Source organism: Tetranychus urticae, chromosome 1 (genome assembly GCF_039701765.1).
Source record: "Tetranychus urticae isolate SD_2017Ah chromosome 1, NJAU_TeUrti_SD_1.0, whole genome shotgun sequence".
Classification (NCBI taxonomy): Eukaryota; Metazoa; Arthropoda; class Arachnida; order Trombidiformes; family Tetranychidae; genus Tetranychus; species Tetranychus urticae.
The window spans coordinates 3,761,133-3,785,804 of NC_142958.1; the positions used below are offsets into that span (position 1 = coordinate 3,761,133).

At 30.8% G+C, this 24,672-nt stretch overlaps 1 protein-coding gene across 1 annotated transcript; it reads left to right on the top strand.

Moving 5' to 3' along the window:
- The first annotated feature begins 2,894 nt into the window (after positions 1-2,894).
- On the top strand, positions 2,895-24,555 carry LOC107370745 (uncharacterized). Its single transcript, XM_015938711.3, has 7 exons — positions 2,895-3,229; positions 12,974-13,087; positions 19,116-19,333; positions 19,836-19,971; positions 20,045-20,178; positions 22,090-22,345; positions 24,085-24,555. The coding sequence occupies exons 2-7, from the start codon at positions 13,051-13,053 to the stop codon at positions 24,192-24,194; spliced, it is 891 nt and encodes a 296-aa protein (XP_015794197.1). The 5' UTR covers positions 2,895-3,229; positions 12,974-13,050; the 3' UTR covers positions 24,195-24,555.
- Positions 24,556-24,672: the final 117 nt, after the last annotated feature.

A 24,672-nucleotide genomic window follows, 5' to 3' on the forward strand; every position in this document is an offset into this window, starting at 1 on the left:
AATTTTCTTTACCTTTTCCCTCCCCATGATCACCTCCATGATCACCTTCATGGCAACCTTCATGGTAACCTTGATGGTCATCTTGATGATGATCTTGTTTAAAAAATTTGAACCCAAAAAAAGGTGTTTTCTGTTACCAGTTTCTCGAGTAAAGACAAAAGCCTTTGACTGCAACTTTTTTTTGTGTCTTGAGGTTTACAATGAAATGACTTATAATCCATTAACATTATCATTATTATTTTTATTACGATTGTTATTATATTTATCAAGAGAAACCACGGAATGAAAATACGTTGAAGAAAAGATGAAGATGGAGAAAAGATGAGAAAGAAAAATTGTTGAAAATAACGTCAATTCTGATGATGATGTTGGTCAAGGGTCAGCATACAATTGCTTGTTACCAAAAATAAAAGTCAACCAACCAATAATTCCTGTTTATGACATGATTTATAATTAGAGTTGCAAGAGAAGATGAAAATGCTTTTTTCTTCTCATCCTTTTGTGGTATTACATTTTGTCCCTTATTTTCAACATCAGATTGTTTACTTCATCATATCATATCATCTTATAGGTTTCATCTTTGAATTATCATCAATATTAACATGAGTTTTGTATTGTTTCATTGTGACAACACTGTAACAAGACAATGAAATGGAAACCAATTTAACACAAATTTTCCAATTAAATCATCACAACAAGTTAAAAGCAAAAGTCAATCATTGAAAACAAACACAAAACTGAATCCCATGAAAAAGCATCATTTTGAGAACAAAAATTGCACCAAACTCATTTTCCAAATTTAAATTTCAAAAATATTTCCATAATTTTTCACTTTCGATGAACCAAAAGCTGTCTGAATAACAGTTGATTCAATAAAAAATTATTATCCAATTTGAAATTAAGTTTACATTAGATTAACTTGTTTGGTTGGAAGTCGTTCTTGAAATGAACCATTTAAAGGCAACCCGCGATCTCAAGGTTTACGGTCAACCATTTGTAGTGCTACCAGACTGACCCAAGGTAGCATTAAATTAGGTTAGATTAGGTTGGCTTGACTCGCCTTACTCATCATTACTGTGAGTCTTTGATCCGACAAAACAACTGTGTAAGACTTTAAGCCATCTAATCAACCTTAACCTAAATGGTTTCCCTTCATCGGTTACCCTTGTTGGATAAGGTTACCATCATTGTGAGTATTATTTTTTTACCTTTCAGTTTATGTTATCATAACTTTACATGTAAACTAAGCAACCAGCTTGAGCTACTTATTACCTTGAGCAACCTTGTTTTCAACCCTTGACTCGACCCTTAAACTTTTCAAATGAAATATTGATAATGCATAATTGATGTGTAATCTCATTATTTAGGGAACAAAGTTTTTGTCTTTTTTTTTACTCTCATCTTACACCAATTTACATTGAATCCTATTGTTTTCATCGTTTATTTAAACTTTACTTTAGTTGCAATATTAATGGAAATGTTGCCCAAAAACAAAACCATTTGTGCAACAAAAATTTGATTCAATTTGTCTCAACATTGAACAAGTTGGAAAGCACAAGAAACACCAAGAAAAAGATAAACACGTAAAAATAATAAAAAAAATTATAGCACAACAATAAAAGGTTACGATGGTAAAGGTTTACATGATGAATAAGCTTCAGCTATAAATATTGTCCTTCTTTTCCCATCATTACCTAAATTAAATTATTATTAGTTAATCATGTTGGAATCATGATTCAATTTTGTTTTCCGTAAAAACTTTATATTCATATCAATGTGTTCAATTGAAAAGATGATTTACTTTTTATTCAATTCTGAATCAATCCCTGGGAGTGTCCATCGTCCACTTTCTTGTAACTTGAGTTTTCTTTTTTCCTCTTCTGAATATCGTTCTATTCAGGTTTAGATTTTGATTTGATGTGTTTTTTTTCCTTTTCACCTGTTGATGTTGAACCACTGCTCATCACTTTTCATTGTTCATGATGATGATTGAAAAGCAATGAATAATCTTGATGTTGAAAAGATATTCTCTTTTTATTTACACTTTTATTCATTGAATGTGTTCAATCTTGTTCATCAACAAATTCATGTCATGTTATGGTTATGTGTTTCCTTGATGGATAAAATGTTTACTTGAAAATGAGCAAAGCTCAATCAACTATCATGGTTAAACGGAAATAACAAAAAGCTCAAGAAATCAAAAAACTTGTTATGTTATGATTGATTTGCTTTTCTCAATAATTCATTATCCATTGAACTAATCAATAAAAGGTACCAAAAGTGTTGAAACATGAACGAATAGTTATTGGCAGGAAAAATAAGATCGCCTTCGAAAATTCAGTTCGAATTTTTTCCCATTAAAATCTGCTAAATTTTCTTTGGCGAGTTTCGAAGCAAAAATTTTTGAACTTTTCAAATGAACGTTCCAATTAACAAACACAACTTTCTTGCGTCTTGAACAGTTCATTCTCTCGTCATTTTAGCAAAGCTAATTTTACCATTTAGAACTCAAATGCATTCAAAAATTTTTTCTTTTTCTTTTTTTCGGTAAAAATTAAAATCTCGATTTTCGCCTTCGCTACTGACTGGTGAGTTTTTCGCATTGAAAAAGTGCGTTAGTCTGTAAAGGGTTTATTGAATGAAAAGTGTTCTAACGAGTTTTTTGGTCTTTCAACTTTACTTGATCAAAACAAGACTAAATTTGTCTGGAAACTCGATGAATAGGGAAAAGCAGTGAAACAATAAACTGGATTAAATGAATAATGATTTGGAATGACCTCAAGATGGCGTTGTTTGTTGGATGAAAAAAAAATATTACGCTCATTGCAGACTCACTGATGATGACTGACAACTCGAGAGGATTGAGCCAGTCAATGAAACAGTTGAGAGAAGAGAGAGAGGAAAAGAGAAAGAAAAGAGAGTGACAGAGAGTGAGAGAGAAACGAATCAAGAAAAAATATCATTCCCTGTTAAACAGTATCAAATACAATTTTGCTCACAACATCGTCACCACCAGCATCATCATCATTACCTTCATCCACATCCTCATACTATACCTGTCCTATACTATACTCATCCTATACACCAAACAGAATTGTTCAGTGAGAATAAAAGTTTCTTAATCTACAACTTGAACTACAGAAACTCCAACAACCTTTCAACAGCAACAGTGTTTTTCAATGTTAACAGAATGCCAAGAAAGAAACTGGATTAACATCAACAATTGAAGGTAAGTTTAATTTTAAATTAACAGCAAAAATTTTCAACTTTTCTTCAACCTTTCCCTGTTCAGATGAATATTAAATTTTTCAGTTTTCCATGAAAATGTTTGTCAAAAGTTCTGCTCTTTCCTTGTATCAGTTTCACCGCTTAAAGCAAATTGATATTGAAACTAAAATATCAATTGAATATGATTGTTGTATTGTTTTGCTTTGCTTGTTATTAAAATAAGTGAAAGGCTAATTTATCTTGTGACAAATAATTTGTATTCAGATATGATAATGTGAAATTAGATTCAGTAAACTGTAAATGGGTGTTTTGTGATCACACAAAGTTGGACACTAATTTTCAATAATAATTGCTTGCTTCCTTGACTTCAATTAATTTCAATTTTACCTGACCCACAACAGGCCAGTGAAGGTAAAGGAAAGCTCCAATGACAATGACCAGTAAAGTGGGAAGATGAGAGAGAGAGAAGAAGATGAAGAGAGAATTGATTCTCAGTGTTATCATTGCTTATTCAATGCTCACTCCCAGTCAGTTTAGTCATTGGGAGTGAAAATTATTAAAACTTTTTCAATCATGACCAAATCCTGGCTGTAAATTATTTCCATCAATAATATTTCTCTTTTTACTTTCCATTCATTTAAACATTATTCACATTTAATATTCTGCGTGTATTCAACTAGTTAGAACAAAACTGGCTCATCAAATATCATCATTATACGGAATTGATTCATTACAGTTTTCTGTTTCTTTTCAATAGAAACAGGAAAATACCATTTAATTGCGATTAACAAAGCTGTGAAAATTTCACAACAAATTTCTTTAAAGTTTCATGAGCAAACCATAAATTGATATTGCAATAACAAATTCTGGGAAAAGTTTCATGTAAGATTTGAAGACTCCCTTAAATTGTTCAAATTTAAATGTCACAAGAAAAGAATTACAATTCGAATTTTTTTCAGTTGCAAGTGATTAAATCATTCAGTTAGTCTATCAAGGTTTCAACAAAATTATTCGTTTTGCTCTAATCAAATTTTCAAGAAATTTACATGGGAAATCGAAAATTCTGAGTTCGATTAGTTTTCCAATTTTCCCAATTTGTCAATTCTGCATTGGAAAACTTTGGCATTTCCAAATTTTCCAATAAACTGTTGAGTTAAGAAAGTTTCGATGTCTACATGAGAAGTCAAAAAATGAAAGTTCTGAAATCCAATATTCTTTCATTTCTTCGACTTATAAGATGGTCACTTGGAAAACTTTCAATTTTAGCAATAAAAACTGAAAATTAATCTGAAAAAAATTTTAAGTTAATTTCCAAAAATTGTTAAAAAATTTGGATGTTATCTTCAAGTGACTTGGAGTAAAGATTATCGAAATTTTCACTCCAAGGTCAAGCAATGGAATGAGCTAAAAATGTGAAAAAACTTTGAATTGTTTAGCTTTTAACCTTAGATAATTGCATCAGGTTAAACCTTGCCTATTATAGTTGCTCTTATTGTTATGAAAATAGCAACATTATGTCAAAGGTGAATATCATCATTTTTCCTCTTTACTCTTAATTTCCATGTAAACTCATTCGCGTTGTTTCATCCTTTTTTTGTTCATCTGCTCATCCATTTACAACCTTAAACTCTGTTATTATTATTATATTTTTTTGTTTCTTTTCAACTTTACTTCAACATTAACTTCATCATTGAACCATTCAATTTTACCCTGAAATTGCTTATTTTTACACTTCTCTGAACTTGAAATAATCAACTGCTCTGAATGAGATTGAATGGCAAGGTGAACCCTGTGCAAGCAGCAAGGAAAAGCCTCAAAATTTTGGTGAATTCAAATTTGATAAAGTATAATGATGAACAACAACAGATTAACTTACCAGATAAAACTATTAACTTTATCATCATTATCACCTTTTATCATATTAATAGCTTCGTTATATTCAGTTGAGATCTTCCTTTTTCTCGCTTCTTTCATTAAACCTTTAAATCAACTTTTTTTTTGTTTTCTGTTTACACTTTTAATTTTAATTTACTTCTTTAATCATCTTTCATATTCAACATTTCAATTGAAAGGCTTCAACTGAATTCAGATTTTGGTTGAAACATTGACCATTAAGAGGCTTCATTCACTTTACATGCAATTCTCAACCATTTAAATTATTAATATGATGATCATTAAAGTTACGTGTTCAACTCTTTTCCCTGTTTCTTGCGATTTTGAATAACAATTTGAATAACAGCATGTAAACCCTGGTTTACCCGTTTCACGTTGGATAATGAAAAAAGTCGAACACAAAAAAGGAAAGAGAAACAAAGTGTTTATAAACCTTTTAATATTCACTTTAATACAATATTCAAATTAACATTTGTAACCATCACCGGTCGACCCTTGCTAATTAATCAGACCAAAGAAGAAAAAGTCATCTCAATTGATGAACAAATGATGAATCCATAATCACAATTTTCCAACTCATGTAATTATTCCGTCATTTTCTAATTGTTTACAACAATTCAAAAGTCAAATTACTTTTTTGCAAAAACATTTACAACCTTTCATTCCATATTCAAATGTTCATTTCTTGTCAGTCATGAAAAGCGATTAAATTTTACGCAAAATATTCATCCTTTTTATCTAAAAAAAGACTTTGAGCTTCATCTTCATAACCAAGCTGACCTAGTAACTTGAGCACAAGTCTGCAAGATGCAAAAATTCATTGTTTTCAAGAAAATTTCCTTCTCTTTAAAGTGCATTCGTTTTCTTTTCGCAATGACTGTAAGATTGCCTGTGAAATCCCAGAAAACTTGCAAAACTTATTCAAATTGTTTAGTGAACTTTTTTCAGGGAAACTGTGGATAAAAACTTTTCGACTTTCGATTTTTTGTAAATTCTGATGCTATTTTGTTCATTTAGATTATTAAATAAAGTTTGCTTTGAATTGTTTTTCCACATAAAAGATCCATTAAGTTTCCAGTTAAACAAAGATCCGCAAAACCCGCGTACAACTTTGAATTTGTAAACATTTCTGTAAACTTTGAAACAGTTTGAATAAGTGATAAACATTGGATAAGCCACTCTTGCAGGTAATAAAGTGAGTTAAACTACAAGTTATGACATTTACTTTTTTGTACGTTTTCCTTGCCATTTGTTAAATTTTTTGCAATGAAGATACTTTTCCTTTCATATTGTGTTACAGTCGAGTTTCATGATACACTAGAAATGAAAGTAAAAAGAAAAACTTTCGACTTTTGTTTTCGTGAAGAACAAAAAAGAAAAGAAAACTGAAGAAAAGATGAAAAATTCTCGTTCACATAGCTCATTGAGTGCAGATTTTGTTTCCATTGTATTCATCAATATTTGATAAAAGTCACGTTCAAAAATGATTCACCCTTCATTCAATTCTTAAGTTTCACTTCCCTTGATAATAAAGATAATATTGAATAAAAAGTATTGCAAAAAAAGGGAAAAATTTGAAGAACGAAAAAAAGGACGAAGAAGAAGGCAAAAAAGAGAGATTCTGAACAGGTATAAGGTGAAACATTTGTAGTTCATCCTCTTAATATTTTTTAACTTATCATGTTTGAGTAAAGATGAAAATGATGAAGATGATGTTTATCAAGCAAAAATGTATCTTACTTGTTCCTCTCTTGCTCATCATTTCCTAATCTTTTGACATGCATCATCATTAAAGTGTCTCACTCTCATGTGAACCCCTGAGCCCTTTACATATCATCTCAAGTTCAACATTATTATTAACATTTTCATGGTTTTTCCTCATTCCAATTCATGTTCAACTTGAACATTTCAACATTTTACTTTTTTCAGTTTTACTTTTCAATTTGTTTTTGCCATTTTACAAAATTCTTGACTCGAGTTTACATTTGATTGAATCAAACAGTTTTAATGGTTTACAAGCCATTAACGTAATTTGCGAAAAAACAACAAATTAATTGGCAGAATTTGAATTTTCTGGATTCATTGAGAAGCGAAAATATGCTCTTTAAGATTGTTGCTGAAGTCACAAGATTGGATATCAATGACTGAACTTATCAGAGTCAAGATCAAGAGATTTTTCAGATTTTCCAAAGTTTCAAGAGTAAAGTTTTTGTGGAAAGTTTCATTTTTTAAAAAAATCATTTTCTTCAATTGTAATGATTTTGACTTTGCAGAAGCAAAATGTTGGAAATGCATTTAAAGTAAAGAATTGGTATTTTGTCAGAGTTTTGAATAACTTGATTGAAATGAATAAGTGATTGCATTTTGAATGATTGAAGGGAAAATTGTTTGGTACAAGAAAAAAATCTCTTGTCAACAGTCTTGTTATAATTCAATTTGAAAGGCCAAAGAAAAAGTGTTTTTTTTCACTTTTGCAAACATCAAATGGCAAACTTTTCCTTTTCAAATTCAAACCTTTTCCATGAAAATTTTTTCTTCATTCAAGCCACCACTTGCCTCAAGGGTATTCATCAGTTAATATTTATACAATTGACCAGAAATTATTGACAGCAAAAATGAAATCAAAACCAAGAAAAGAAAAGTTGAAAAACAAAGTTGAATAAACGGGAAAAGAGTAAAAGAAGAAATCTTTTTTTTCAATCTTTTCCAATTGTAACCATTTAAATCATCAGCAGAAGTTTTGAAAAGCAGAAAAATTGATTGAAATATTGTGTAGTTTACACTGAAATTCATGTTGTTGTTGATGATTCAGTAAAATGGGAAATCCAAAAATCTAAACAAGAATTTGAGAGAAAATTTAAACTTCTTTTATAGCCTGAGAAGGATTGACATCGTCAGTAATGTGGATTTAGTGAAGGGATTGAAAAGTGATATAACCATGAAAGAGAAGAGAGAAAAGTCCAAAATTTTGGAAATGGAAAGATTCAGGTTTCAAGTCCTAAGAGAAACAAGTGATCCACAAAGCAAAGCTATTTTATTGCAAGATTTTTATCTCAAATGTTTCAGAAAATTATCTGACCAATGAAATATTCAAGCTTTCACCTTATTCGCATTATTATTTTTTATTGTTCAATTTGGCTTTTCCAGTTGAACTTCAATAAAAGAAAGGAAAAAGAGAAAAGTAAAAAGTCCAAAGAAAAAGCGTTTACTCTTCTCAGCATCATCATGTTGTTTATCATTCCAAGTGTCTTCACTTTTGTACAGAAAAAACTTTATCCACTTTTGAAGAGAAAAGCTAATAACATTTTCTCTTTACTTTAAACTCATTTAGTTCATATCGATAATTTTATCCTTCAATAATAATCGATTCAACAAGAAAATTGTAAAAGAATCCAAGCTAATCATGTTTCCATTTCTCATGATCAAAGTTATCTGAAAAGGAATCCCTTTCAAAGTCATTTCACTCTCTGTTTACCATATCATTTGATGGACTTTTGCTCAATGTTTTTTCAAACATTTTCAACAAATTTTGCTTAACTTGTTGAAACATTTATACAACTTTTCTGTTAATCCAGTCAGGAAAATGCTTGAAAATGCCCATTTTTAAGCCTAAGATTTAGCGCAAACAGTGAATTAAAATGCACGTTCAATACAGTCGTTTGCTGTAGAAAAACAAAATCCAGTGAGAACGTTCCATTTCCACGAAATCTACTTGATCACTCGTCCCCGTGAAATGGCAATCAATGAAATCCATGATGGACTATCTCTTCAGCTTTATAAAAAATATTGCAAAATATCTCCTAGCACTTGTGAATGTGAAACATGTCTATAGGAAGATGACCACAAAATAATTTTGGCGTTTACTGTGAAGCGATAACAATACAAAGATTTAATTACAAATAAGTCTGCAATGCTAGATAGAGATAAACTTTTACATTGTACATATAATATTGTAAATATAATAGTGAAAATGAACACTTACTCCGATAATATCGCTATCAGATCTGTGATTCAGATAGCTGGCTGAAAGCACGCATTTGAACGAGAAAAAGTTACAAGCGAAAACGTGAAAAACGTAGTTATTTTTAGAAGCACATTTAAATGAACAAAAAACTGAATTATAAGGAGCAATTTTTATCCGACTGGGAGTTTCAAGTTGATTTACAATCCATAATTAATATGATTACATTGAAAAGAAAATGTTTTTTTCAATTATCATTAAACTCTTTTGATTCCATTACTTGTTTGCTTCTTATTTGGAGATTAACTTTTTTCACTTTTATTTCTTTGTAATACCTTTTCTTTGGCCTCTTCTTGATAAACCTTCAAGATACTGTTGAATGGTTGAGAGGGTCAAACTGGACAATCTAATGAAATATTGATTTGTAATCTGTTTAACAGCCAATTGAAAGTTGTTCAACCTCTTAAATCGGCTAATCTCAACTGGCTAACTCAATCCTGTCTCATCAATCCCATCAATACGTTAATGATTATTATGGGAAGGGAAAAGTAGCCAAGAAACAAGAAGATGAAGATGAGAAGAGAGAAAAAAGGAAAGAAAAAAAATGTCCAATAAAAAACAATAAAGATTCGAGTTTTTCCTTGCCTGCAAAGTAAACTTTTAAATGGAAACATTTATCATGCCAATTCCATTGAGAGATCAACATTCATCTGAAAATCCCCGTTACTTACATGGGTCATCATTCCTTTCCCTTTCCTTGTTACCTTCATCATGCTGTGAATAATAGCACAACAGTTGAATGGTCATTTCAAGGGCTTTAATACACCTATTAGCCTTCCATTCATGTCTAATACATTTATCTCTCTTCCAACCTCATCATCAACCTTTTATTCTTTCCTCATCTTCTCTTCACCTTTCTCATCCTCATCTTCATTCAAACTTTACAACTTTCGACAAATTGTTCATCATATTGTTAAGCATTTCAATTTACTGTTAAATTGTTTAAAATTACATTTACTTTTTTCTGACCTTTTTTCAACTGAAGTTGCTTCAACAGGCAAAAAAGATAAACATTCCTGACATATTATTTATTGATTATGTTGAGTAAATTTGATTATCATGAGTAGATTTAAATTGATACAGAAAAGCAAGATTGATGAACTTTTCAATTGTATAATGAAACTTGATGAAGGTAATCAGGGTAAGGGAAGAAGAGAAAAAAGAAAAATTTTCTTTTACATTTTTCTTCAATATTGAAATGAACAGCAAAATGAATATAAAAACTGTTAAAAATTCCCTTCACAAAGCTAATTGAATGTTGGCAAAGTAAGAATCTTTCAATTTTCTCATGATCTTCTCTCGATTTCCATGAATTTCGGTCGTAGTTTGATTACGATTCAATGATGTTGTAAGTGAAGAGATGAAAGTTGGACTTTGTAATATCTTGAGTGAAGGAACATAAAAGTTGATATAAAAATAGTTGATGCAAGTTGAGGATAAAAGATAACCAATAAATGAATCATTTCAATTATAGTTGACATCATTTTTTGGCCTCTTTTATCAGCGATAATGAAAGTGTGGATGAAAACAGGGAAACTGATGGCGATGAAAGAATAGGAAATGACTGAAATGAAAATGAAACTTGTAACTCTGATTATGAGTTTGCTTTTTGTTGCTTCAATCTCTTCAAGAGTTGACCCAATGAGAATCCATTGAAACATGGTTTCAAGCAACTTGCCCATTGATATTCATTTCAACCGATAATGTAAAAGTAAAAACTATTTGCAATTTATTTTTCTTGTTATCGTTATTATCATCATTATTATTGTTATTATTATTGCTATTACATTTTGTTATTTTTCCTTGGCTTGACTTTGCTTTCCTTGATTATTTGTTAACCAGCTAAATCAGATTCCCTCAAGATGAAGAGACAAAACTCTTTTTTTCCTCTCCTCTTCTCTTCTCTTCTCTTCTCTTTCTTCACTCTCTTCAGATTATGATACAAAGGTGTATCATTTGTATCAATTGGGAATCCAACAAATTACTTGTTAATAGATAGAGTAAACACAGCCACAGGTTATAAGGAAAACATGATGAAAATGACTGGGAAAAGGCGCAATGAAATATTTGGATGAAAATAGATAATACATTTTTATGATTTATGTGTTGCTGGATAAATATTTTATGGCCTTCTGTGTGGTCATTTTGGTCATTTTACTCTGTTTGTCTATGCATTACTGTTTGCCTTCAAGCTGGTTGACTATTTAAAAGGATGGATTAAATTGCATTCTGGCTTGGTTAAGGGGAAAAGGTTGGAAGGGAATAAACTACAGAAAGAAAACTTTTCTTACGAGTTGAGGTAAAAGTTTGCAGATAATTTTATTGCTCGATAACTATTATAATATTTTTGATCAAGTCTAGCCGAGAAAAGAGTTGATTGAATAGATGTTCAAGAATTACTATTAAACTTTGTTCAAGAAGAAATTGGGAAAACCTTTTACACTTCGCTTTACTCAAATTCAATATATTCAGAATATTTGAATTTGGGTTTTACTTTGAAATAACGATTTGAAGGGAGTTTAAATTTTGATCGAGTTACTGTTCTGTTCTGTCGAGTTTTGATCCTTTACTCGATCGGATCCATGTTTATTAAAATGATAGTTGAACATTTCAAATTTGCGGTTGCATTTTGACAGTTTTTTTCACGTTGGGTCTGAGCCAAAGTCCTCGAGAACAGAAACGGCACTTGAGCCAGGTCGTGTTGCTCTAACTCTTTGACTAATGTTGAAACTGTATTGTGCATACAAGAGGTCAATGAGTGACAACTTCAACTATTTTTATCGGAACAAAAAGTTTATTCAAACTCTTGTCGAAGAAAGTAACCTAAAGTTATCTCCTCTGAAGGTCTCATATCCAGGCAGGAGCGTTTAATCATTAAAAGTATTCATCTCACCAAAAAGCAAAGGAAAACACGAAATTTCTTCTTTACAGTGCTTCATTCTGAATATACTCTCATAGACTTATTGGAACATCTTTCTGCATGTTTTGAGTATTGATATCATATTGAGGTTAATCGAAGTATGATTCTTTGAAAATTGAGGAAAATAAATTCATTAAAATACTTCTTACTTGTAAGTTGAATAAAATTCAGTTAAATGAATTGAGTTTATTTCCGAGAATTATTACATAATGTTGAAATTATTGAAAACAAGTTGAAACAATAATAATGAGCTACAAAATTTTGAAACTTTTGATGGTTTTTTGTGTGAATAAACACAGAAATATTAAAAAAAATAAATGTGAAAAGACTAAAGTATGATAATGAAAAGCTTCAAAAATTGAAATGACATTGAAGAGCTTTGGTATCATTATCTGTATGATGAGCATTTCCTGTTCATGTTCACGGTTGTTTCCTCTCTCAATTACATGCTGTCACCAGATATTACTTGAAGCTCTGAAAAAAGGCAAAGATCAACTTGAAGAGGGACGATAAAAGTTTTTCACCCAAATTCTGTATTCCTTGTTTTTTCCTCTCACAATATAATTCATAATTTTGTGATAAAACGAACAGCAACATTAATTGTAACCAAATATGAGAACAATTTCTCTCTGGACTTTTGATTCATTTTGTTCGAGTCTCGAGATGTTCAACCTTTTGACAGACACAATGTCAATCAGCAAACAGGTTAACCTTAAAATTGGTTCATTTTAATGAGAAACACTTTTTCACCTTCTTATTGGACTGACATTTGACAATCATTTAATGGCTGATAAATCAAATCATCTCGATTAGACTTTCAAATGATCAACATTTTCCTCTTCTCATTTAGACTCTCATGAAAACCAAATGAACATTCTTTAACTTTTACCTTTTTCTTCTTATTATTACAGGCAAATGATAATATTTGTAAAGGATAAATGCTGCAAACACAATTGACAATCCATTAAATATTTTCCATTGAATCATCATGAATCAAGGAATAATACTTTTCACACTTTTACAAGGTAAGACAATTTAGCCAATTATTTATCAAAATGGAAAGCAAGGAAAATAATGTTTCAAGACTATTCAAGAAGACTCTTTATTAGCATGAAAATGTCTCTTAAGAGGTTGAGATATTATTCTTGTGGCTAACAGGGATTCATTCATATTTGATTAACTATTTACATCAACCATGAAACATATTCCAATGATAATGTCATCATGAAGGAAACCATCGAATGTAAAGTGACAATTTCATGTAACATTCATCATAAAGTTGAAACAACAAATCTGCCAGAAATTTCATTGTTCAATCTTTTTCTTTGAATTTTTTTCCAATCAAAATTCGAATTGGAAATTGTTTGCAAAAATTTTGACTTGGAACCTAATTTCATTGATACATTAAATGAAGGTGAAATAATGCTAATTAATGATCATTAAGTGTTTGACATTTTACTTTTGATCAATTACGATAATCAATTTTGCTGGGTTGAAGGTTGGTCAAGACAGTTTAAAGTTTGGATGATTGATGAGGGACAATTTAAAATGATGAAAAACAAGGGTTGAGGTTATTCACCATTGAACAGTGAAGAAGGAAAACAATCAGATTTGATTGAGTAAACTTTTGATTTACTATTATTAGTAAATTAAATTACATCTTTACCTTCACTTTGCTCTTTACCTTTATTAAATTGTTTATCCAATGTAACAAGTCCCATTTATAATGGTAGAAGCAAATCTATTGTTGTGATCAAACAACATTTGACCATCCCATTACCAGAACAACAGAGAGAAAAGAGCTTGACCACAAGTTCAACTAATCATGAATCAAGTTGAGTAGACAGTCAAGAGAGTAAACAGGGAGAAAAAAAGCTTAATCAGAACAAATTGCTCAATTACAGGGGAATATCAAGAAAATGAAAAATATATTATCCAATTGTGTTATCACAAACAAGATCACTTTCAAACACATTTTCAAATGATCTTTAGACGCTGTTCAATTAGTCAAGCAAAAGAGTTGATCAGAGAAAAGGGAAAACTCCAAAACTCTGAAGTTTCCATGAGAAGAGAAAAGATGAAATTTTCGATAAAAAATCACTTGAAATGTTAACATGAGATTGACAAATTTCTTTACGATTATGTTATTCAATGATCCACTCAACTTCGACTTTTCATCTTAAAGAAATAATCTTTTCGAGTTTGATTGATCTCGACTCTTAATCAACTTTGAATCGACCAAAAATTTTCATCTTTTCATGTTTACTAAGATTTATATTGAATTTGAAAACTAAACCCACTGGCAAAATGATTAATTTCATGATAATAATTGCCGTTTATCCTCATCATTATGGATTATTGAAATTTCAACTGTTATCATCAATTTCATCATCTGGTGAATAATGATGTCAAAATGATGTTCACTTGAATAAGCACAACTTAACTTATAGTTGCCAACATTGAGAATTATAATTTGTTGACTCTCTGAACACCAATTTGATTACATTTGATTAACTCTAAACAAAACCCAACTAAAGGTAAACCTCAACTTTAAATGGTTTCACTGTTTCACTCCCAATCCCATTAAAGAAACACAGAAAGGAAGAGAAAAATAATATTCCCGAAAAAAATGAACAATATTGAACAGTTTATCAGTTTAATTTGAGGCAAAAAAGGGAATCAAAAGAAATCTTATTTCAATAGTGACAATGTTCAATTGTTGATACAAATATTAACTGTTCAAATGATATTTGCTGAGAGCACTTTTAAAATGAATGTGTAATACAAGAAGCACAAAAATATTTCCCTTTTCAGGCTTTTCTCTCTCATACATTTTCCCCTGATCTTCTTGAACTTTTCCACCTCAGTTTGTTTATTCAAATGCTTTTACATTATCATTCATCTTTTTTCCTTCCATGTTTATAAACAAACAATAACTCAATCAAACTGTTATTTTAGTTTACCTTGCCATATCCAAATTGAACATTAATCCATTATAAAATGCCATTAAATAATAACATTGAACAAATGTTGTGACCAAAATTGAAATTGTTTCAGTTTTTGATAGACTGTGATAAGCTTCAATCTGGTGGACAATTAAACAAATGAATGCAAGTCTGCGGTCATGATTAGGATTATCGAGTTAACGCTCGACTTTTCTTTTCTTTTAATTGACTTTCCAGTCAATAATATTGCAATGGACAAAAGTTGAAATGAAATCAATAGTGAAATGAGAGAAAAATAATGTTCCATTTATGGGCTTGGATTTGTTGAAACAAATGAAACAAAACATTGATAGTATAAATTATTTATATGGTTACCTGGGGCGTTGATAAATTAGTAAGCCTTCAGCTTGCAACTAATCAATGAACGGTCAACAGCTAAAAATAATGTTAATGATGATGATGATAATAATTGATAACATTTATTATTGGAAATCGATTTGGTGTCTGTTTAAGCTCCTGTAAGGTTCAACTTGTAATGAACAACTCGGGAAGGAGTGAAAGGCAAAAGTAAAAAAAGGAAAAGGTAAAAACAACAAAAATTGTTGATGAGGTGAGTTAAGGAAGGTGAAAGTAAACTCGGAAAAAAGGCAAGTAATGCGAGTGTAATAAGGATAATATTTAGGCCTGGTTCGAGTAGATATAGTCTAACATCTTTAAGCTATTATTATTATCATTTTGTTTCACCATTTGGGACTATTAGTTGGTACAAATATTTTATGTTTGCTATTGATTAGTGTATGTGTGTGTGATTAGTGTTTCTTTCAAATGTTTTGTGTCCTTTTTCGAGTTTCCAGAGTCTCTTGCATCTCGCTGGACAACAAATGATTATTAAATTATGTTAACATTAGATAATGATATTGATGAAGATACTAGGTAAAGAAGGAAAAGTTAAGAAATTAGTTTCATTCATTTGTGCTGTTGAATGAAATTAGCAAAACCAGGATTAAAATGATTATTATAATGGTAATGATGTTCATCTAGATGATAATTTTTACCAGTAAATTGGTATTTTGTTTGTGTTCAACTAAAGCTAATTCTGATTCGATGAACCAATCGATAGACTAACAAATTGTATTAATTATTAATCATGTTATGTAGACGATTCTATAAAGAATCGATCTGATCGATGGTACGATTAGATACGATTCCGTTTTCTGAATTGAATCGAAAACTTGATCGATTAAAATAACTTCTAGTCGAGTCTGAACAATCTTTTGGGCACTGTTTTGACCACTTTTTGTAGCTTTTTATGATTTTCTGATAGCTGTGTGTAGGCTACACACACAAGCTAAAGGTGAGTTCATATTGAAAAAGCATTCGGCCTTTTATGTTAATTAATCATTTCTATCGCGCTTCAGCCCCCTAACTATTACAATAACTCGAAGATTCAGCTAAGGAGTTGGTAAAAGCAAAACTCTGTATATTTGCACAAACCCAAGATATTAGCTTTGAAGGCAGTTTGAGCAACAATTGAAAGCAACTACGATTTTAATGAAAGTAAATTAGTTTCAATATTATTTGAAAATGAGTACAGGGCTATTCGACCTCATTTTCATTTTGGAAAATTGTGGGCTCTTTGAAAATTACCTACAGGAGTTCTTCAGAGGTCAAATGAACGAATGACCTTCTATGACCTTGAAACATTTGCACGCTTTAGACCGTTGTAGTAGGGGGTATCGTCACGTTTATCAAATTATATTTAAAGGCAAAGAAAATACCAAAAAAAATACCAAAAAAAAATACCAAAAAAAATACCAAAGAAAATACCAAAGAAAATACCAAAGATGAAGAAAAGACCAAAAAAAGAAAGAAATTTAACGAAAAAGGCGTTTGTGAATATGACCAAGACCGTCAGGAGGTGCAGAACGATGAGCAAGAGATGGAGAAACAACAAGTTTTGAAGCAGTGGAAAGTTGGATAGCTTTAGTCGCAGATAGAGAGGCTTTATCAAGCAAGGTTCGTGAATCGGGCAGGAAGCGAGTTCTTGAATCGTTGTTCAGCCGAAGAATAAGCAAAGGAGGAAGATTTCAATGGTATGAGCTTCACGAGCTAGTTTGATACCGGTGATAAATTCGATGTGAAAAAGATGAAGATTGAGAAAGATGGTATTCAGGTCTTCCGTCACAATGAGTTTAAACCTCAAAGTCAGTCAAAGTCACTGTTATTCGACCTCTGATTCTCATTTGAAGATCATTTTCTAAAATTTCAAAATTTTCGAGATTTTCGAGGTTTTTACTTAATATTTATAACTCATGCTGACGCAAGAATCAGAGTGTTTTATACCGTGCAAGCAATCAATTGGTTTCAAAAAATACTGGGCGTCTTTTTATGCTGTATGCCTGTTTGCCTATCGAACAAATGTTGAGGCTACAGAACTTAGACTTGAATCATAAGCTTCCGTAGATTGAAGAACCTTAAGTTCAAACTCTCAAGGCCATTGAAGGCCACTCCATTATTTGACCTCTAAATGACATTTGAAGGTCATTTTCTGAAAGTGAAAACTTTTTCAGATTGTTTGATGTTTGTTGCGTTGTCCGCTTGAAAAATAAATGAAAATTTTTCAAACTGATGGATCAACTGAATGGTATAGAAACAGTCGTATCCTCTATGCTTAGACGTATCCTTCCTCACAGATGACCACCGATGACCTTGAAAATTTGATACAATCAAGTTTCTTCGTACTATTATCTTATTAAGATTAAAATTATTGCTTGGTTCAGAACCATTACTGAAAAATCGCCCTTATTAAAATTCTGTTTATGTCAGCATTACAAGGTGGATTGAATTATTATCCAATACATTCAAAGAGCAAAGGATGAAAAGCTAAACAAATCAAATAATTCCAACTCGAATAAGGATCTTTAGGCTATAAAACCATAATTAGCTCAAATTCAGATTAATTAAATTGAAGGATTCTTTGATTTGCTCACTTGCTTTAATTGATTTCTAGATGTTTACAATATTCCCATCTTTTTACACGATAAATCAAAAACTAGACGTCATATCGAAAAATGACCAAAAATTCAAGAAAGCAGATGAAATCAAGATATAATTTTTTCTCTTTAAAGAAAACCTTTTCACCTTTTTGCAGATTTTGCCTTTACCCTTTAAATCATTGATTTGTTGCGAAAAATCATTGTCACTTGTTACAATCATGTAAAAACTTGCTGTAGCTGAAAGCAAAACTCAATATTTATAGCATGATAGAAGTCAAGGACACTCTGAATAAATCACTTGAATAACACAAGAATCCGTTGTAATTAGATGTCCAGACATGTTGAAACAATTAATGGAGAACGAAACAAGTTTTATCCAAAAAACGAGATTCCCTTCTGCATTTCAATTACAATGAAAGCTGTTTGAAAAGGATTCAATTGAAGCAAAAAAACTGAATGAAAGACAACATGTAATTTGCTTTTGACAGATTTCAATTATAAACACCTTTTCCTGGTTAAAAGTTGAACCTTTTTCTTATCTTTTATTGAAAAGCACCAAAATGTTATTCCATAAAAGTAAAAGTAAAATTAATATCATCATCTTTACACGAGCAAATGAATAAATTGAATTCTTTTTTCAACACAACGTTTGGTTAGTAAAGAAAACCCATTGAACTGAACATGATGGTGATGATGATGAGTCGAGAAGATTATTTCATGACCATTTGAATGGTCAATAACATTGGTTACTTTTATGCGTCCCTCCAATATATTTAGATGATAAAAAAGTGGAAAAGAAACTATTAAATGGTTCAATCTTTTTCTCTTCCTTTACCTCAGTCCATCTTCATGAAACATTTCATCCTCACCATTGTTCAACATTAACCCAAAGAGAAGAGATATTCTCAAAAATCTCATGAAAACAAAGCTAAAAGACTCAAATAAATTGTTTTTTTTCTTCGTTCTTTTTTACTCAAAAAAGTTCAATATCAAAATTAAGAAAATCCATTACATTATTAACCTTGAAACATTTTGCATTTCAAGTATTTATTCATAATCCACTCTGAACATTTCAATTTCAAACATTTTTTTTCTCTTTTTCTCTCTTCAAGGATTAATCTCGTTTATTGACTGCCTTAAAATTGTTATGCTTGAAGTTCCTTCACCTACAATTGCCGGTGAATCAGTTGAATTAACCTGTAGTTATGATCTTGAAGATGATAAACTTTACTCTGTTAAATGGTACAAAGATGGATCCGAGTTTTACCGTTATGTGCCTAAAGACTGGCCTCATGCTCAAGTGTTGCCCATGGAGGGTATAAAGGTTGATGTAAGTGATGATCGCTTGTGATGGTGAAGCAAGTAAATCCATTCATTTCAACTTTTCCTTTTTGGGTTCGAGCTTATTCTTTCTTCCTCTTTCAACACTGATTAACCATTTAATCCTTTATTAACTGCCTCACTTAACGTCAAGATGATGAGGATGATAATGATAAGCATGCAAACCCTATTAAAGTTTTACCCACTTTTATTTACTCTACTTGTTCATCACCTAATAAATTATATAATGATAATGATAAACAAATAAATCATCTTGTAAAGTGTTTAACATGACAACCATCTTAATGTCAACCTTGCACTTTAATCAACTAATCATTAACCTTAACCTTACTTTTGCCTCTTTTTTGTTCATTAAATTATGAAAGATAATTAATTTGATTGTTTCCTTGTTTGTTCAACTTTAATCCTTTGACATTGAGTAAGTCTAATTGAATTTTGTCTTTCATTTTTATCCTCATTTCTCTCCGTCTTTTGTGTCGCCATATTTAAAGACATCACGTTCAGCGAGTAGCTCTGTTTATCTTCGATATGTTGACCTTAATTCAGCCGGTAAATATCGTTGTGAAATATCGGCTGAAGCACCTTCGTTTAATACGGCCGCTGATGAAAGAGAAATGGTAATTTATGGTGAGTTTTATTTTTCTTGTAATTTATTCTCATTCCAAACAACATTTATTAATGAGCAACTTTTTGTCGTCAGCTCTTCCCATTGAAGTTCCCCAAATAAGCATTGGACAGAGAAAGTACAATCCAGGTGAAGAAGTAACTGCCAACTGTACTTCACCCAAATCAAAGCCTACAGCCAAGCTATCTTGGTTCATCAATGATTCACCGGTAAGCGTACATTGCATTTAATATAAGTGAATGCAACACAAAACTAGCAACGCAAGTGGTCCAATAGCGCAATATAAATCAATCTTTTCATCATAGAACAATTAGGTTTAGTAATTAACTCTCTCGAAATTTTTCGGTTCGCAAATGAAAGGATAACTTGAAAAAGTATCAAAAATCAATGTTTCTACATGTAATTATGGTAATGAGTATACGAAAGACTCATCGCAATGGACACATAGTATTACTTATCTCATATATCCACGTATATCAATACAATAAATGACGTTTTTCGGGAGCTCTCTTCATTTGCGAATCAAAAGACAGCGAAACTTTATTGTTAGTTATAATAGTAAGCCAAACTAAATGGAACACTTACCATTGAAATACTTTCGAAGCACTTGGAAACTTGCCTTGCAAGAGAATCTCGATCTGTTCAGAAGATCGCAAAAGTCTTTTCTGAAGGAATAGAGGCAACTTTTGTATGAACCAAACTAACTCAGCGTAATCATGATGAGTACAGATCGTAGATGACGAAATATTCTTAAATGCCGAATATAAGTTTTAAGTACTTACACATGAGATTCAACCGAATTTCTGCTGAAGAAACAAAGCTAAATATCCTACTACCTTTCATGTCTTCAGATTTTATCAGATCTTCTCAAAATTATTTTTATATTGAGAAACCAAATTAAACTCAGAAAATAGTGAAATTTCAATTCTTTCGTTAAAATTGAAACTTTTTTGATCAGTAACAAATTTTATTAGAATCTCTTATTCGCTTGAAACTGGCAAGTTAATCATGGTAGGCCCTCATGTTAAAAAGATATTGATAGCTATCATCATGAAATTTTTTTCCTTCGGATAAACAAACGAATGAAAACAATAAATTCTGCAATGGTCGAGGCAATTCCATTGATATTATTAATGATTGTATCATGTTTTGTTTGCTCTTTAAATTGAATTGAAAATAATGATGGTCAATGAAAGAGAAAAAACGATTTTTTTCAATGTTTCTTCTTCAACTGGACTCGAATCAAGAACTAAATGAACGGACAAGAAGAAGAAACAATTTGCTTGATAAAGTGGAAATTAATGATTCATAAAAGAAAAACTTAATAATTTGTTCAATCAATCATGTAATTAATAATTTATCTCTATTGATGCATCAACAAAATGACAAATGATTTACTTGTGAAGCTGAGTTGGAATGAAATGAAATGGAAAATGATTTGAGAAAAGAAAATCTTAACCACAAGAAACAAGCAAGTTAACACTTTGTAGGAATGTAAAGAGATAAGACAAAAGTTTAACAAAACATTGAATATTCATTACAATTTACACTTTCATCTGTGACCAGCCATGATATCTTGATGTAAAAAGAAAACTGAAACAACAGAATTGCTAATTTACAATAATCATGGACATTCTAATCACGAACCAATTCGTGGTGATAATATTAAATAGCAACAATAAGAAGCTGAAAATAAGCGAATCAACTCTTGTTAATTCATTTAATTGCCAACTCATGGATTACAAGTTTCCTTCAATCCAAATGTTAAACTGAGCAAAAAGAAGAGCGAAAATGTTTTAATGCGTAAAATGACAATTTGATCAAAGTTAAGAAACTTTTCTTGTCTCATGATTGCGATTAAATTTGGTTCGAGTTTTTGGTATCAATCAATTTTCGACTCTTTTTATTGAAACAAATTGCAGCTAATTTTGTTGCTCTTTGTCTTTATTCAATTTACTTTCATCATTTAACATCTATTTACTCCTGCGATTCAACTGAACAGATTGACTTTTGAGACAAAATTGGTTATGTGAAGCTAAAGCTAACCAAGTTAACAGATTTTTATTTGAATAAATTTTTCTTTTTTTCTTCTTCTAAACCAATTCTTTTCTCTTTTCCAGGTTGAAGGCTCAGAATTTAAAGCTGATTATTCAGCGACATTACACAATGATGGGCTGGAATCATCATTTATAAGCTTAAACTTTGTGATACAACCTCAACATTTTATTAAGGATATTATTATACTCAAGTGTGTCTCGGTGATAGTTCAAGTTAACAAAAAGACTGAAACTCAGGTGACGTTGTACCGAACGGATAGTCTGAAGAGTAAAAGCGATAATCTTCAGCGAAACTCAGTCAGTGAAAATTTAAGTCAAGGTGAGTAAATTTTGATTTACTTTGGTCAAAAAGAAACATTTAATGTCTTCAATGTTCACTTTCATTGGTACAATTGTTTTCATGGAATTGAGTTTTCACAGGAAAAGAGAAAACAGTTTTGATTACAATTGATAAATGTGTTGGTCAAAGATTGGCAAATGAAAAATGATGACAATAATTATAATAATGATGATGATGAGAAAAGAGGAAAACCGTTGGGAAAATAATATTAGATTGAATAGCTAAACCAAGTAAAATTGAGTAAATTTTTTCTTCTCCTTTTCAGTAGGAAATAAGTTGTTAGTGTCATATGATTTCCTCACTAATTGGTATTGTCCGGCTAATGATGATGATGATAATGATGATGACGAAGAAGAGTAAAAAAAAGAATTTTCAGTTAATGTCTTTTCCACACAGAATAATCTGTGAATCTTATTCGCTGTTCAAAGTTTATCAACTTTCACTCCCTGTTGCCCTCCCAGTGAGAAAGGGATTTTTCCTTTTTCGTTTCTTCTCTCAACACTTTTCAATTTTAACCATTTCTTCAACAGTGTGAATGGCTCAGGCTGGTCGAGAGGCAATGTTGATGCTTGAACTAAGCTTGTCTCAGGTTTAATGGCATAACATGTGCCTCAACAAATGACTGTTTTACAGTGAAACGATTAGTGATAAATTAAGAGCAAAATTTGTTGTTGCCTTAAGAGGAAGGAAAAGTTGAGTTGGCATTCAATTGATTGTCATTGTTGAAACATGGACACTCATCAATCCCCTATCAACATACACTGATTTGAACATCAGTGAACCAAAAGAGTTTTTGTTTTTGCTTTTTACAAGATTACAGGAGTAATAATAGCATGGTCAGAATTCAATGGCTAGTTGAGAAACATGAACAAATGGTGACAACAATACACAATTTTATCCTTTAAATGTTGATATTTATTGACATTATCAACATTGTGTCTCTATCCATCGAGATTTATGTTTACACAATAAAAATAATGTTAAACAAGGCAAACCTTTAGTTTCCTCTCAACTTTTGAAAAATCATTTAATATCATTAGAGTTTTTAATCAGCTTCATGAGATTATCAAAGACAATTGTTGGGATTATTTCGATTACTTTTAGCAGCATATGCAACTCGAAAGAAAAAGCGAAACTATTTTTTCTCTTCTAAACTTTTTCTTTAATGGACGCAATTTAAGGTCAATTTGTGTCGAGATGAACGATAAAATTGATTGAAAAGTTGTCCAAAGTTATCAATATCAAGATGCTAGTGATTAACAGCTTTTGTTGAAAAGACTGAAGTTGAACACGAAGTTGACAGGAAAACTCGGCAAAAGTGAAAAGCTCAGCTTGAACCTTTTCAAAGCTTGAATATCTTTACCATTAAAATGAATGTTAATTTTTGTATCATTTTTCATTGTCATGAGTGAATATTTAATCTCGGCAAATGTGAAACATGAAAATGAATAATCTGAGAAAAGGAAATTTTCGTTTTTTCTCATTTTTCCTTTTTGCCATTCTTTGACTGACTTTTATCGAGTAAAGCAATAAACCAATGATTATGAATAAATTGAATTGATAGGCAAAGTATACTTTTGCCTGATCCATTTATGAATGTTTACTTTGTTTGACTTCTTTTGTGGTTGATTAACCTTTCCAGGTTGATTAATTATTTAAATGGCCAACTGATTATGTTTAATCGATACTTATTTATTTTCTTTCCATTCATGTCACAGTCGGTGATTTTGCATGCCCAAGGATTCGATCGAGAAACCATTTAGAATTAATAATGATAATTGTTATTATTCTGATTACATTTAACAATTTCAATCCAATGGATACATGAGAGAACTGGCTCGGAATCATTTCTAATGTATTCCAATGGTAACACGGAATCCATGATGGAACCTTATCCAGACGAAAAAATGACCTCAAACTCTATGCTTATGTAAATAACCATGACTTGTTATTGAGCAAAAAAAACTTTTTTCCCCTTCGAATTGGAAGATTAAAGAAGAGAACTTTCTTCCTTTTTCTTCTTCTTCTTTTTGTTGACTGTAATAAAAAAACATGATCCAGCTCATGATACAATTCATGATGATTTTCCAATCGTTTATTGGATTAATCAACATTCTAGTTGAATTTGAATCTCTGTTCATAATGTTATTATGAGAGAATGATAATAAAATTGAAATCATTTACTGTAATGTTTGTGTGTCTTCCCTCATTTCAATGATCAGTTTGATTGAAAGTTAATGAATTATCATTTATCTGACATTAAGGTGAAACACTTGGGAATTGAGGGTCATCATGAGAATGGAAAT

What these genes read in the sequence shown, in the direction of transcription:
- LOC107370745 (XM_015938711.3), top strand. Translation starts at nt 13,051, where the DNA reads ATGAATCAAGGAATAATACTTTTCACACTTTTACAAG. An exon ending in ACTTTTCACACTTTTACAAG is followed by an intron (nt 13,088 to 19,115) that starts GTAAGACAATTT and finishes TCTCTCTTCAAG; the next exon opens with GATTAATCTCGTTTATTGAC. An exon ending in TGGAGGGTATAAAGGTTGAT is followed by an intron (nt 19,334 to 19,835) that starts GTAAGTGATGAT and finishes CCATATTTAAAG; the next exon opens with ACATCACGTTCAGCGAGTAG.